The 13408-nt window shown below is 51.0% G+C and overlaps 6 protein-coding genes across 6 annotated transcripts; 5 read left to right on the top strand and 1 right to left on the bottom strand.

Annotated features, from left to right (window-relative positions):
* Positions 1-160: 160 nt before the first annotated feature.
* JCM6883_002358 (uncharacterized protein) lies at positions 161-1618 on the bottom strand (the record flags this gene model as incomplete). The annotated part of the gene is made up of 6 exons (XM_076629041.1): positions 161-313; positions 385-520; positions 601-713; positions 808-987; positions 1085-1156; positions 1238-1618. The coding sequence occupies 6 exons, from the start codon at positions 1616-1618 to the stop codon at positions 161-163; spliced, it is 1035 nt and encodes a 344-aa protein (XP_076491224.1).
* Positions 1619-2410: 792 nt separating this feature from the next.
* JCM6883_002359 (pirin family protein) lies at positions 2411-3489 on the top strand (the record flags this gene model as incomplete). The annotated part of the gene is made up of 4 exons (XM_076629042.1): positions 2411-2515; positions 2585-2647; positions 2723-2861; positions 2936-3489. 4 exons carry the CDS (start codon positions 2411-2413, stop codon positions 3487-3489), a joined length of 861 nt encoding a protein of 286 aa, XP_076491225.1.
* A 495-nt stretch (positions 3490-3984) lies between these two features.
* JCM6883_002360 (Snf7 family protein) lies at positions 3985-5019 on the top strand (the record flags this gene model as incomplete). Its single annotated transcript, XM_076629043.1, has 6 exons — positions 3985-4165; positions 4259-4344; positions 4416-4507; positions 4580-4685; positions 4754-4871; positions 4940-5019. The coding sequence occupies 6 exons, from the start codon at positions 3985-3987 to the stop codon at positions 5017-5019; spliced, it is 663 nt and encodes a 220-aa protein (XP_076491226.1).
* A 1232-nt stretch (positions 5020-6251) lies between these two features.
* Positions 6252-6984, top strand: JCM6883_002361 (uncharacterized protein; the record flags this gene model as incomplete). Its single annotated transcript, XM_076629044.1, has 4 exons — positions 6252-6283; positions 6348-6505; positions 6571-6775; positions 6861-6984. 4 exons carry the CDS (start codon positions 6252-6254, stop codon positions 6982-6984), a joined length of 519 nt encoding a protein of 172 aa, XP_076491227.1.
* Positions 6985-7917: 933 nt separating this feature from the next.
* MPE1 (cleavage polyadenylation factor subunit MPE1) lies at positions 7918-10755 on the top strand (the record flags this gene model as incomplete). The annotated part of the gene is made up of 7 exons (XM_076629045.1): positions 7918-8095; positions 8422-8693; positions 8881-8996; positions 9071-9240; positions 9314-9533; positions 9611-10142; positions 10207-10755. 7 exons carry the CDS (start codon positions 7918-7920, stop codon positions 10753-10755), a joined length of 2037 nt encoding a protein of 678 aa, XP_076491228.1.
* Positions 10756-11426: 671 nt separating this feature from the next.
* LSC2 (succinate--CoA ligase (GDP-forming) subunit beta) lies at positions 11427-13262 on the top strand (the record flags this gene model as incomplete). Its single annotated transcript, XM_076629046.1, has 9 exons — positions 11427-11471; positions 11620-11694; positions 11755-11827; positions 11894-11999; positions 12073-12163; positions 12227-12336; positions 12404-12689; positions 12755-13038; positions 13099-13262. Coding segments are annotated over 9 exons (1234 nt in total), but the record flags the coding sequence as incomplete, so codon positions are not given.
* Between the last annotated feature and the right edge of the window lie 146 nt (positions 13263-13408).

The raw sequence follows: 13408 nt of genomic DNA on the forward strand, positions 1-13408 counted from the left end.
AGCGCCCTCGCTCTCGATCAACTTCTCTCAAAGCTCAACAAGATTGGAAACGAAGCTCAACAAGATTGGAAACGACTGATAATCAATCTGCATGGCACAGATCACTGATCGAACGGCACAGACTACTCGCACCACTAAGCACTACGAACAAACTCCTTCTCTAGGTCGAGTAAGGTTTTAATCCCGCGAGTTTCAAAACCTCATCCGTGCTCTTCCTCAAGTTCTTCCTCTCTCCTCCAGCCGGATCAATCTTCCCATTCTCATCCGTCGCCGGTTCGGTGATCGCGAACGTTCCATGGAACGGGGCGTGAGACTGTACCTCAAATCCCGAGAGTCAGCTTCGAGACAAGAGAGAGGAGAGGATGAGAGGGAAATGGGACTGACGGTTCCGAATCCACCGTTGTAAGCGAGGTTACGAACGGCGAGATCTTCTTCGGTGACGAGCGAAGCGGGACCTTGGCATACGTAAGTGACGATACGGTCTCGTTTGCCCGAAGGAGGACAGTTCTGATGGATCGTGCTGAGAGCGTGAGAGAAGAGAGGGTGGTGTCAGGGGGACTCGTGAGACTGAGGAGGAGGGGCGGGAAGAGAAAGACTCACGCAGAATCCCAGAGGATGAGATCTCCTGGTTCAGCACAAACTTTGACGAGTGAACAACCTCGATCGTAGAACCATTGCATTTCGCCCTCATCGAACGCGTGCCAATCGATTTGCTAATACGAGTCAGCCCATACAATCGTCAGTCTTCTGTCCCAACAACGCCGAGACGAGCAGAAAGGATTTTGCAAGTGGGAGAACTGAGCTCACTTTGCCACTGCCTCGAAGAGGAGGTCTTCCCTTTTCATCGAAGTATTGCTCGATCAAACGACTCGAACCTTTGATGACCATCAACCCTCCATCTTCAGGACCGTTGTCGTTGAGATTGACGATTCCTTGAGCGACGAAGAATCCTTTCCTCGAGGGACAGAGGTCGATATGCTTCCAGGACTGTCGATACCGTGATAGGTTTGTCAGCAAGGTGAGGCGAGGGAGCTCACAACGGTCATCACGGTGGCGCAAGGGAGAATGTAGGGTTAAAGCTCACCTTTTCAGTATCGGGAATCGGAGGTCTACCAGGTAACATGATCGCACCTCCGTCCTGAGAAGTCACCAACTCCTAATAACCATGATCCAATCAAACCGAAAGTGAGCGAAAAGCGAGGAGGGTGCTTGAGAAAGAATGAAAGAGAAAACTGACCTTGGTTCCCCAAAGTTTCTCAAAAGCTCCTCTAACTCCCTCCTCGCACCTAATATCCCAAACCCATTGTTCCTGAGCGAATCCATAATGGAAATACATCCCTCCCCTTTTATTGATCGGTAAACATTCGTCCTTGAACGTCGTCGGATCGTTCCTATCGAACCCGCGATCCCAACTCTCTAACCAATCGAACGCTTTCTGACGGTAAGCGAGCGCTCGGTCTCGTGGGATCGCTCCTTTGATTACGGCGAATCCGTCGTCGCGAAGTTGGTCACGCCAGTCTCCGAACGGATACCCAGTCTCAAGCAGGTCGGCGTAAGGGAAGGGAGGGATTTCGAAGGGTTCGCCTTCGTAGGTAGTCGTGAGGGAAACAGTCGACATCGTGGTTGAGCAGAGGGGGAAAGGACCGGCGGAAGGAGGTTAAAAGGCCGGTTCGAAGGTGGGGGAGAGTTGGGAGGGGATTGAGCCGGCGGAGGAAGGTGCGTTGACGTGCGAGGGGGGGAACAGAGAAGGCGTGTCGGGAGGTGATATCACTAGTCAGGGGAGAAAGTCGAAGAAGAGGCAGAGGGGAGAAGAGAAAGGCCAAGAAGAGGCCGACGTTTCGGAAATTAGCCGCTTGGAATCCGCCTGTCGAACCTCGAGCCGAAGCAGCTTGTCCTCTCCCGTGACGACCCTGACCCACACTCGACTACTCCCCTCTCACTCACGACCGTGACCAACTTCGAGAAACGCAGGTCGACTACTTGCTTACTCGAATCCTAGCCCCTGTCACTTTCTTCCAGCTCAACCTCGACGCTGTAAGCAAACTCGGACCTGTTCTCGAGCCATCAGATCATGCTGATATATCGTGAAGCCGTAGAACAACCTCGAAGGCACCAGTCAGGTTGATTAGATCGAGTTGACGAATCTTCCGTTCGTTTTTGGCAACTTCGTGGTGTCATCAAGTTGAGAGACTTTTCCCTCGATTACCTTGCTCTCTCCTCTTCTCCTTCATTCACTTTCTGTCACTCAGACATCCAGTGAGTCCTCCTCGATCCCCTCAGTTTGCACTGGGCTGACTTCCCACTCCCTCTCCTTCTCCAGATCGTGGCTTCTCGCTACTCTTTCCTCACCACTCTCCTCGTTCTCTTCCTCGCCTACATCTACTACAACCACAGAACTCCTTCGATCGACATGTCAACGGACAAGATCGTTCAATCGGCGCTCAAGATCGTCCCTCGTCGTTCTTCGACTCGAGGTCATGCGAATCACGGTTGGTTGAAGACTTATCACACTTTCGTGAGTCTCGCTTTGTGCTTACTGTCTCTTGATGCAGGAGCTAATGAGATTGCTGGGTGTGATGAATAGTCGTTCGCTTCGTATTACGATCATAATTTCGAACAATTCGGTTCTCTACGAGTCATCAACGAGGTGAGCTAAACATGAGCTTCTGTCTGATGTCAAAGGAACAGAACGCTGAATGAATCGAGTCGTGCGTGCGAGTAGGATCGAGTTGAACCCTCTGAAGGATTCGGAAAACATTCTCACCGCGAATTCGAGATCTTCTCGTACGTTGTCAGTGGAGAACTAGAACATCGCGATTCGATGGGCAACCTCGAAATCATGAAAGAGGGAGAAGTACAAAGTCAGTCTCACGCATTCTCTCCTCGAAATCGAAACGCCCGAAAACTGACTCCCCTTCCTCTCTGATGCGCACAGTGACTTCAACCGGAACCGGAATCTCCCACTCTGAATACAACCGCAACCCATCGAAACCCGTCCACTTCCTCCAAATCTGGGCTAAACCGAACCGTTCGGGTCTCCCTCCGAAATATTTCAACCGACATTTCCCCCGTTCCTCGAAACTCGATCAAATCGTCAAAGTCGTCGCACCTACTACGGACGAAGGCGTGAAAGCAGACGAAAGGAACGGAGATGGACCTGCTCCCGTTCATTCGAATCTCTCAATGTTCGCTTCGATTTTGACGCCGAAATCTGGATTAACCCTCAACCACGTTCTCGCACCAACTACGAAGAAGGCCTATATTCACAATATTATGAAATCGGGTTATCGAGGACCTAACGTTAGTGCGATGGATAAGTTCGAGGATGGTGGTGCGAAGTTGAGGATTAACGGTGGATTGGTCTTGGAGGAAGGAGATGGTGCCTTCGTTACGGTTGAGAAAGGAGCCGAGGAGGGAAGTAGGGAGATCAAGGTGGAGAATGTTGGGGAGAGGGAAGTAGAGTGGTTGTTGTTCGAGATGTCGGATTAGAAGTCAAAATTGAAAATATGGATATCCCTTTTCTTCCTTTTCGTTGCTGGAAATTTCCTGACTGTGCGCTCGAGTACTACGATGATCGAATTGCTTGACCGGCGCGGCTCTGAGCTGAGAACAGAGAGAGAGGCTTGCTAAACAGACGGAATTTGTTGAACGAAGCGAGGAAGGAGAGGTGAAGATCCACAGCGCTCGCTCGATCGGCCGTCCGAGTCCTTGCACTGCTGATTGAACTCCAGGCTAGAAGCCAAAACCGAGTGAGTGAGACGAGGGAGAGGAATGATGACGCTCAATTCTCTCTCACAAACACCTCACTCGCTTATCGACAACGCGCATCAAACAGCACACAGAACACCCAGTGACTACGCATACCTTCGAGAAGCAAGAATTCGCCCTTCCGACGTTCTCGATTTGAACCAACTTGCCTCTCTCATCTCCTTGATCAACTCTCTCCCTCTCACTCTCCAGCAACCTACGCGCAACCTCTGAACCATGTCTAGTTGGATCAGTTACCTCACTGGACGTGGAGCGGCCACGAAAGATTCAACTCGGGAAGCGATTGTTAATCTGAGGGAACACTTGTTGATGCTCGACAAGAAGGAGGAGTATTTGGGTAAGAAGATTGATGACGAGTTGAGGAAAGCCAAGGCGAATGCTACGACCAACCCGAGAGGTGAGTTCTACTCACTTCCTTCCTCCTCTCGAAGGAGATTGTATCGGATGATCGAGTGAGGGGCAATTGACTGAACGATTACTCGTGGGACAGTCGCTAAACAAGCACTACGGCAGAAGAAAGTGTATGAACAAGAACTCGAGAGTATTTCAGGTCGAAAGATGACTCTCACAACTCAGGTAAATCTCGCTCCCTCCCACTCTTGCACCGAAACTTGAACGAGCATCGTGCTGACGAGTACTCTGTTCAGGTCAATGCGATCGAATCTGCCAACATGAACAAGGAAACTTTGGAAGCGATGAAGAAGGGAGCAGAAGTTCTCAAAGGAATTCATGGCAAACTGTACGCACGATTTTCTACACAGTCGCATCCAATACGTCGTGGTCTGACTAGTCGTCCTTTTCGCGTGTACAGCAACGTCGATAAAGTGGATGCTACGATGGATGAAGTACGAAATCAACTCGAACTCACAAACGAGATTTCTCAAGCGATTTCAGATCCAGCTGGAATGGGAATCGACGTACGTGGACACCTGTTCTCGTGTCTTCTACACAAAGAAACTGACATGGGCCATTTGAACCACTGCAGGTCGACGATCAAGAATTGGCAGACGAATTGGCAGAACTGGAACAAGACGAACTCAACAAACGTTTGGCAGGAGCCGAATCGGCACCGATTCACTCTCCTGCAGCTGCTGTACCTGCCTGTGAGCTCCTATCTGTTGTGATTTTGTTCAGAGAGCCACGATGACTGATTTTGAACTTCGAAAACTAGCGAAAACTCCGGCTCAAAGGATAGAAGAAGACGAGGAAGAGGCAGAACTACGAGAACTACAAGCTCAATTAGCTATGTAGACCGTTGCTGTCACTACCTCCAACCTCATTGATCGACTATCGCTACATTCGACCTGGTCTCCTCGCACGCCTTCACACCTCTGCTTCGTCCTCTTCGCCTTTTTCGGTTATCTGACTCTCGAGCTCTCTCTCGCGCCCTGACGTCCTATTTCCACCATCCTTCGATGTCGTTTACTTCTTCCTTCCCTTCTCCTTCTCTCGGATTCTCCCTTCTCTTCGTCACATTCCCAGGTCTCCTCTCTCTCTTCCCTCCGTTCGCTTACTACGCACCTTTCTCTCTGTCTCCTATTGTACTATGTGTCCTGTTTGCCTCTAGCGGTGTTTGTAAAGTTCTAGTTTTCTCTCAGCTCGAGACTGTCTCGTTTGACGGACTCTGCGCTGTGGCTTGAACGACTCCGTTACGTCAGTGTGTCTCTATGGCATAGAGTGTTTGAGGATTTGAAAGAGCACGTTTCCAGGGAGAAATAGAAGGGGAAAACGAAAAGTCTCTCGAAATGCATAGTTCAGTCTCTCGAAATGCACAGCGCGAGTCTCTCGAAATGCATAAAGAGGGTAGCACCCCAAAGCGGGGTACAGACAACACATTGATACCGATCCTTCGCTTCCTCCTGCCTCTAACCGCGATGGACACTCCGGAAAGCTCAAACCACTGTAAGTTTTGCGAGCTCGATTCGCAACCTCGCTGGCAGAAGATCTGGGTTGACTCATTCCTTTCTCCCCCCAAATCCCGTTCAGCCCTTGTCGCCGGAAGCGAATACACACCTGGAAGACCTATACTCACTCGTCAGGAGGCCATTGAGGGCCTCGACATGCAAATCAATTACCTCGTCGCCTTTGGAGCATCCGAATTTGCCATAGACGCGCTCCAGCTTCTTCGGAAGTACAAGGCGAAACTGGTCAAGGAAGAAAGGGAGGAGGCCCGACTGAGGAGTCTCGGTGAGAATGGAGCGAAGTAGAGGAGGAGACATGCGATCTTTGTGCGAGTTTCGGAGGGAATTCACTTCGTTTCAGATTGATATTGACCCAGACGTTGCGTCGGAGAACACCTGCCTCGCGTCCGAGAGAGTCCTAGCTACCCTGAAAGGGTTTGCTTGTCTCGTTGCCAAGTGACTCACTTTGAGTCCGCGGGAGTCTGCCGGACTTGGCGGAGACTGAAAAGCGAGCTGAACGTCGACCGCTTACTCTTCCTCTTCTTCCTTTGGTCTGCGACTTGTCCTCGGCGACGTCCACTCATGGCTGACGCATCTGCTTCTCCTCCGAATCGGTAAGTCCTGCGTTCTCTATTCTCGTTCCCCGGTTTGAGCTGATGACTCTTTCGTTAAGGACAGATGGGCTGCAATCTCGTCACTCGTCTGTTCGATCTACTTCCTGGGCGTCTCCGCTGCAAGTTTCTGGACATTCTCATACTTGACGGATCAAGAAGAAGTCACAACGGCGGAAGGGAACGAGGAGGGGATTTGGGCGAACCCTCGATGGACTTCACTAGGTGCGTCGAGGTCAATCTCTACATCTACTGACGAGTCTGATGTAGACACTGCTTGACGCGCGCAGGTGTCGCAATTTCGTTTCTGTTCATCGCGATTGCAGCGGGTTTCCAATCGTATACGATCCACTACAAAGCGACTGAATCCCCACATACGACCACGACAACATGGGGAGGATTGATCGTGGTCGGTATTATCAGTTTAATCGGAGTCGGAGTCGCAGAATGGGCGAGCTTTCGAACTTCGACGAGATCGAAAATCGAGGAAGCTTGGTCAGTTCTTTCAGTTCCCACTTCCTTTGACTATGACGGAGCGGTCCGGAAACTGAAGTGGGGATAGTTGAAATGAGCTGAACAGCAAAACGATCGACGAGGAGTGCTTCGCGAATTACGAGAAACTGGAATGGGGGTCAATTATCGTGAGCATTCTAGGGACGATGTCGGCTTCTTGGCCGCAGGAGCTAATCATTTGTTCGATGTAGACCAAAGTGATTGCACTCCTGCTCTTCGCTTGGATGTTGTTCATGGTGGGGAGATTTCGATCTCGACTCGGGCAGAATAGCTCAGGAGACGAGGAGCAAGGTCAAGGAAAGAGACTTCTCGACGACGACGACGAGAAGAGTGTTGCAAAGAGTCTAGGGCGATCGTCGAGAAGGAGGTCATCGAAGAGGAGCAAGAAACCGAGACGAGAGAAAGCGGTCACGACGGACAAGAGTTTGTCGAGATCTAAGCGCCACTCGGGCGCAACAGCTAGATCGGGGAGGAGCGGGAGTCGCAAGGAAAGGAGTAGAATGAGGTCGGATAGCAGTGATTCGAGCAGTGACGGAGAGAGAAGGAGGAGGTCGAGGGCGAATTCGAGGTCGAGAAGATAATCTAGCCGTTTAGCCATTGCTCATGATCTTGCTGTCGCTTGCTTGTTATTCAGAGTCTACTAACGATGAATCTGACGTACCTTCCGACGTTGAGGTGGCCGAAAGAGAGGTCGAATCGGAAGGCGACGGCGAAGCAGCTGTTTCATGACTCCGAAAGTGGCGAGTGACCCGGTGGTGATGATACTGTGCATCTGGCTATACTAGGAGGGTATCATAAGCAACAGCAAGTCGAGGGTGAGAGGTAGAAGGGAGAGTCGGCGAGTTCGTCCCTTTCCCTCCTCCATCTCACTCGCTTCAAGGTCAACTCGTCTAGGAGGCTTCCGACCACGTGCACTAGACTCCAACAAGCTACAACAACACCGCTACATCAACGCCCACGCTCTCCAAGCGGTCTTTCTCCCTTCCCATCACCCGATCCTCTTCCCCTTCTTCTCTCACAAGCCTCGGATCTCGAGGTAGCCTTGACGCAAGAGTAGTTTGCTCTCCTATTTGCTCTCTTTCATCACGTAATCGAATCATCCCGAAGTAAAAAAACAGAGAAAGATGTCTGGATCTTCCTTCGTTTTCTACCGGTTCAAGTCTCAGCGTGAACCTTCGAGGATCGCGTTTGATGGTACCGGTATTTCGGTATGGGATCTGAAGAAGGAGATCATTGCCGACAACAAGATGGGGAAAGGAGCAGATTTTGATTTCGCGATTTACAACGCCGATACTGAAGAAGGTGAGTTCTCTCGTCTACCTCACGTGTTCTGGTTGATCGTCGAGCTGTGGGGGGTCACGCGGAGCAAGGGCGGAACGCGACGGAAGAAAGATGTGACAGTATTCTTTTCTGTGTTTTCATTTTTCCTTTTCTCGCAATACACTTTTCGCCGTTCGAGTTGTCGGAAGATGAGGCACAGAACTTAGTCTTCGCGATCAACCGTTTTGAGAATTGTCACCTCGATGAGGAGCAAGCACCGTTTCCCTCTTCCTCGAGAATAGAATCCTGACTTTCGTTTGTTTCCGTGTCTGTCCCCCTTTCTGCCTCGCCTGTTGTCCCTGTTCCAGAATACACGAATGACTACGCCTTGATCCCTCGTTCGACTTCCGTCCTCGCTCGTCGATTACCGCCTTCGAAACCCGGTCGAGGAAACGCTCAACAATACATGGCATCGAATTCGAACGAATCGGGAGGACCTGGCCTCCAAGCTGGAAGAGGAGCCGCTCCAGATCCGAAAGGTGGAGTCGGCGGATCTGCGGGAGGTCAAGGTTACAATAAGGAGATGTTTAGCAAGAGATTCGATGGAAGGGAAGATATCTCGGCGTCGAAACTTTCGCAGGTATGTTCTCCTTCTCTCTTTTCACACACTCTGTCGTGTCTCTATTACACGTTCTATCGTTCTCTTCGCATCGTCGATCGAGTTTTCTCTTGTCGTTCTTTCCTCTCGCAATTCGAACAAATTCTTACTCGTGTTTCGTTCTCTTCTTTTGCCTGTTTCTTCCCACATCTCCGTGCTCTCTCGATAGGCTCCCTCTTCAGTACAAATTCCGGCAGCAGCTCCTACGGACGAGGCATCTGCGATGGCGGCGATGTTCGCAGCGACGAATTCTCAATGGGAACAAACTCAAGAACAAATGGCTCAGTAAGTCAGAACTCTTCGCGTTGTCCTTCGGGCGCATCGACACTCATCACTCGCTCGTTCTTACGTCTTGTCAGTGCGACTCCCGTTTATCGAGCTCCTCTTAACGGACATCAAGCTCGACCTCAGAATCGCGATTCTGGAGGCGGCGGCTCGGGAGGAGGAAACCAAGGTAACAAGAAGAACCACGATTATACTCACAAGCCTCCTCCACCTGGGTATATCTGTTATCGATGCGGTCAAAAAGGTAAGCAGACTCACTCTCTTCCTCTTATCTTCTATCTCGTTCAAAATAAGCTCACCCCTTCGAGCTGAAACAGGTCACTGGATTCAAGATTGTCCTACGAATGGTGACGCCGCATACGAGAACCGACCTCGAATCAAACGTACGACTGGAATTCCGAAATCGTTCTTGACCGAAGTTGCGGGACCTGGTCCGAAAGACGAAGGTGAAGGAGGAGAGGGCGGGATGGTCATGGATCACAAGAGTGGAGTCATGGTTACTGCAGATGGTGGATTCGTCGTTGCGAGACCCGACAAGTAAGCTCTCTACTCATCTCTGAGGATTTCGAGGTCAGGAACTGACGATCGACTCTTTGCTTTCTCTCGCTCTACAGCGCCTCATGGTTCGCTCATCGAGCTCGTACCGCAAACTTATCGGCATCAGACGTTCAAAACTTGGCTCCTACCGATCCCGATCTCACCTGTCCGATCTGTTCGAAACTCCTACGAGAAGCCGTCTTAACTCCTTGTTGTTCGACTTCGTTCTGTGATGAATGCGTTTCGAACGCTTTACTCGATAACGACATGCTGTGTCCGGAGTGCGAAACGAGGGTCAAGAATTTAGAGAAATTGAAACCGGATGAAGGGAGGAGGGAACGAGCAAAGAAGTACGTAGAGGAAATGGTCGAGGCTAGTAAAGAAGCTGCGGAACTGGAGAAAGCCGAGAGGGAACGGGAGGAAGAGAGGAGGAGAAAGGAGGAAGAGAAGAAGAGGGAGGAGGCGGAGAAAGAAGCCGCGGCGAATGGAATCGACATCAAAGCCGAGTTGGAGATCAAGAACGAGGAACCGACACCAGTCAAGGAGGAGAACGTGGAAGTAGTAAAGGGGGAGGAACAAGAAGAACTATTCCCGGCGAAACCTCAAGAAGTGAGCTCATCTCTTCAACGTCTCTTCTTCTGTGGTTCGCAACTAACCTCTTTCGTTCGTTCAGATTCTCAATCCTCGTAAACCTCGGAATGTCTCTCCCTCACCTACACCAGCTCCCGCTTCGACCGAGATGAATTCAAACGTTTCGCAATCTTCCTCGACCGTTCAAGCCTCCTCGCCTTCCTCCGCTCCCTCCGCCTCGTCGATGCCTCTCGGTCTCAACGCAGCTCAACAAGCTCAATTCCTTCGTCAACAACAATTACGGGCTCAACAGCAGCAACAAATGATGGCGATGCAAATGGGATTACCGAACCCTCAAATGATTCAACAGCAAATGTTCCAACTCTCGGCCATGTTGCAGAACCCTTCGTTACCTCCTCCGATGAGGATGAACTTGCAGGGGCAGATGCAACAGTGTCAGATGATGTTGATGCAGTTTCAACAGAGAATGGCGGCGATGGGAATGCAGCAACAACAACAATTCCGGGCGAACGGAGGGAGTATGAGTCCTCAGATGGTTCATGGAATGTCTTCGGGAGGAGGAGGAGCGGGACAGAAGAGGCAGAGAGAAGAAGGAGCGAATGATGGAGAAAGTCCGGTTGCGAAAAGATGAGTGTGTTCGTCGTTGGGGTTGGATCTTCATATTTCTGAGTAGGCTGTGATCTCTCAATTGTTGCAACGCATTACTTTTGTTCTCCTCAGCAGTACATCGTTCGGGACTCCCGTCGAAAGCCAAAAAGTGCAAGGCTGCAAGCTGCAAGTTTTCGACCGAGACACGATCCCTGCGATGCCGTTCGACCCCCGACTGGCACATAATGCGCACGACCGCTTGATCAACACTCTCTGGTACTCAAGAGATGTAAAGACTGGTGGAGGAAAGGTCATTTCATGGTTCTTCCGCCAAATCATCTCAATCTCCTCCCTCCTCCGACTAGCTACTCAAACAGAAGACATGGTGGGAATGTTGACCATCACAATTATGCACATACGGTGGGATTATATGAAAAGCCGAGAGCGCAAACTCAAAAGAGGTCAGAAAAGTTTCGATTCTTGCAATCCGTCGAGCGACGGGAACGACTCGTGAGAGTGTATCCGTGGCCAAGAGATGCCGTTCCTCCAATTCTGAGTAAGTTATCGAAAGGAATGAAGCGTCGTCAGTTTGCTAGGTAAAAAGAGAAGAAGAAAGAGCGACCTCGACAATTTCGCGTTCTTGTCGGGCGAGGTATTCGAGAATTAGCTTACTTGTAATTGTTGATCACTTTCTCCTCCTTCCTCCCCGTCACCATGTTGTCTGCTTTGAGGTCTACTGCTCGTTCCCGTCTTCCCAAGGTACGTTCCTATCGATCCAATCCGGAACAAAGCAGAGGAAGAGACCGTTTCCCCCCTTCCCATCCGGCCCTCCCCGATCTATCCTCTCGCACGTGGAAACATCCTCGTGTTGTATACTGATGACGGTGCATTGATATGTGAACGATAGGCTACCGCCGTCGGCGCAAGTCAACGAAGGAACCTCTCTATCCATGAATACCTTTCGATGAACCTCCTCAACGAAGTGAGTTCTCTCCCTGCTTATCCGGAACCTACCCGCGCTAAGCAGTGAGAAACGTCATAGTACGGCGTACCTACACCGAAATCAAAAGCTGCTTTCTCTGCTTCCGAAGCTCGCGACGTCGCAAAGAACTTTGGTATGCCTCTCCTAGCTCTCTCCCTTGCTCTCGGTTGAGCCATACTGATAAGTGATCGTGCTGTAGGTGCCGATAAGCTCGTCATCAAAGCTCAAGTTCTCGCTGGAGGTCGAGGAAAGGGTCACTTTGATGGAGAGAACGGTTTGAAAGGTGGTGTTCAAATGGTCGACTCGTACGTCTCGAAGCCCTCTCCAGACTCAGCGTATGAGCTATTGTTGACTCTGGCTCGAAACGGTGGCGTACAGCCCGGAACAAGCCGCGAAATACGCTGAACAAATGATCGGACACAAACTTATCACGAAGCAAACTGGAGCTGCTGGAAGGATCTGTAACGCTGTGAGTGCACTCTCTGAGCGTTGTCTAACTTCGTAGGGAACTACTGACAAGCGGAATTCACAGATCATGCTCGCTGAGCGAAGAAACCCTACTCACGAATACTATGTCGCTATCCTTAACGACCGAGGTCTCGGTGGACCTGCACTCGTCGCTTCCCGTCAAGGTGGTATGAAGTGGGTCGTCTCAGGCTTATAACAGTTCTGAGCGAAAACTGACTCGGATCTGTTCCCTCGATTCTAGCATCGAGGATGTTGCTCGTGACGACCCTTCTGCTATCATTACTACTCCCATCGACTTCGAAGCCGGTCTCTCCAAAGACAAGGCTCTCGAGATCGCCAAGAAGCTCGAATTCGCTCCTGATGCTCAAGAAAAGGCTGCCGATATCTTCATCAAACTCTACAAGCTCTTCAAGGAAAAGGATGCGACCCAAATCGAAATCAACCCTCTCGCTGAGGTTGAAGGTGGAGACGTTCTGTGTATGGACGCCAAGCTTGGATTCGATGACAACGCCGATTTCAGGCAAAAGGTAAGTAACGCTTAAACATTCCAGCCTCGAGTCAGTCTTTGCTGACACCGGAATCTTCGTCATAGGATGTTTTCGCTCTCCGTGATTTGAGTCAAGAAGCTCCTTCCGAGGTTGAAGCCGCGAAATTCGGATTGAACTTTATCAAACTCGATGGATCGGTCGGATGTCTCGTCAACGGTGCTGGTCTCGCCATGGCTACTATGGATGTCCTTAACAACCAAGGTGGATCTCCTGCGAACTTCCTCGATGTCGGAGGTGGAGCTACCGCCGAAGCTGTCAAGAAGGCTTTTGAACTTCTTCTCGCCGACGCGGGAGTAAAGTCGATCTTTGTCAACATCTTCGGTGGAATGTACGTCCCAGTTCCCTCTCTCGATTGTACAAACTGAGACTGATCCTTTCGTTTTTTCAGTATGCGATGTGACGTTATCGCCGAGGGAATCATTTTGGCCGCGAAGGAGCTCGAGATGAAGATTGAAATCATCGTTCGTCTTCAAGGTACGAAGGAACAAGAAGCGAAGGAGTTGATTAGGAAATCGGGCATGAAGATCTCGGCTTACGACAACCTCGACGAGGGTCAGTTCAAACTCTTTTCTGGGGGGGGGGGGGGGGGGGGGGGGGGGGGGGGGGGGGGGGGGGGGGGGGGGGGGGGGGGGGGGGGGGGGGGGGGGGGGGGGGGGGGGGGGGGGGGGGGGGGGGGGGGGGGGGGGGGGGGGGGGGGG

This window comes from Sporobolomyces salmoneus (assembly GCF_050403485.1).
Source record: "Sporobolomyces salmoneus JCM6883 DNA, S_salmoneus_JCM6883_v1_ctg3, whole genome shotgun sequence".
Taxonomy (NCBI): domain Eukaryota; kingdom Fungi; phylum Basidiomycota; class Microbotryomycetes; order Sporidiobolales; family Sporidiobolaceae; genus Sporobolomyces; species Sporobolomyces salmoneus.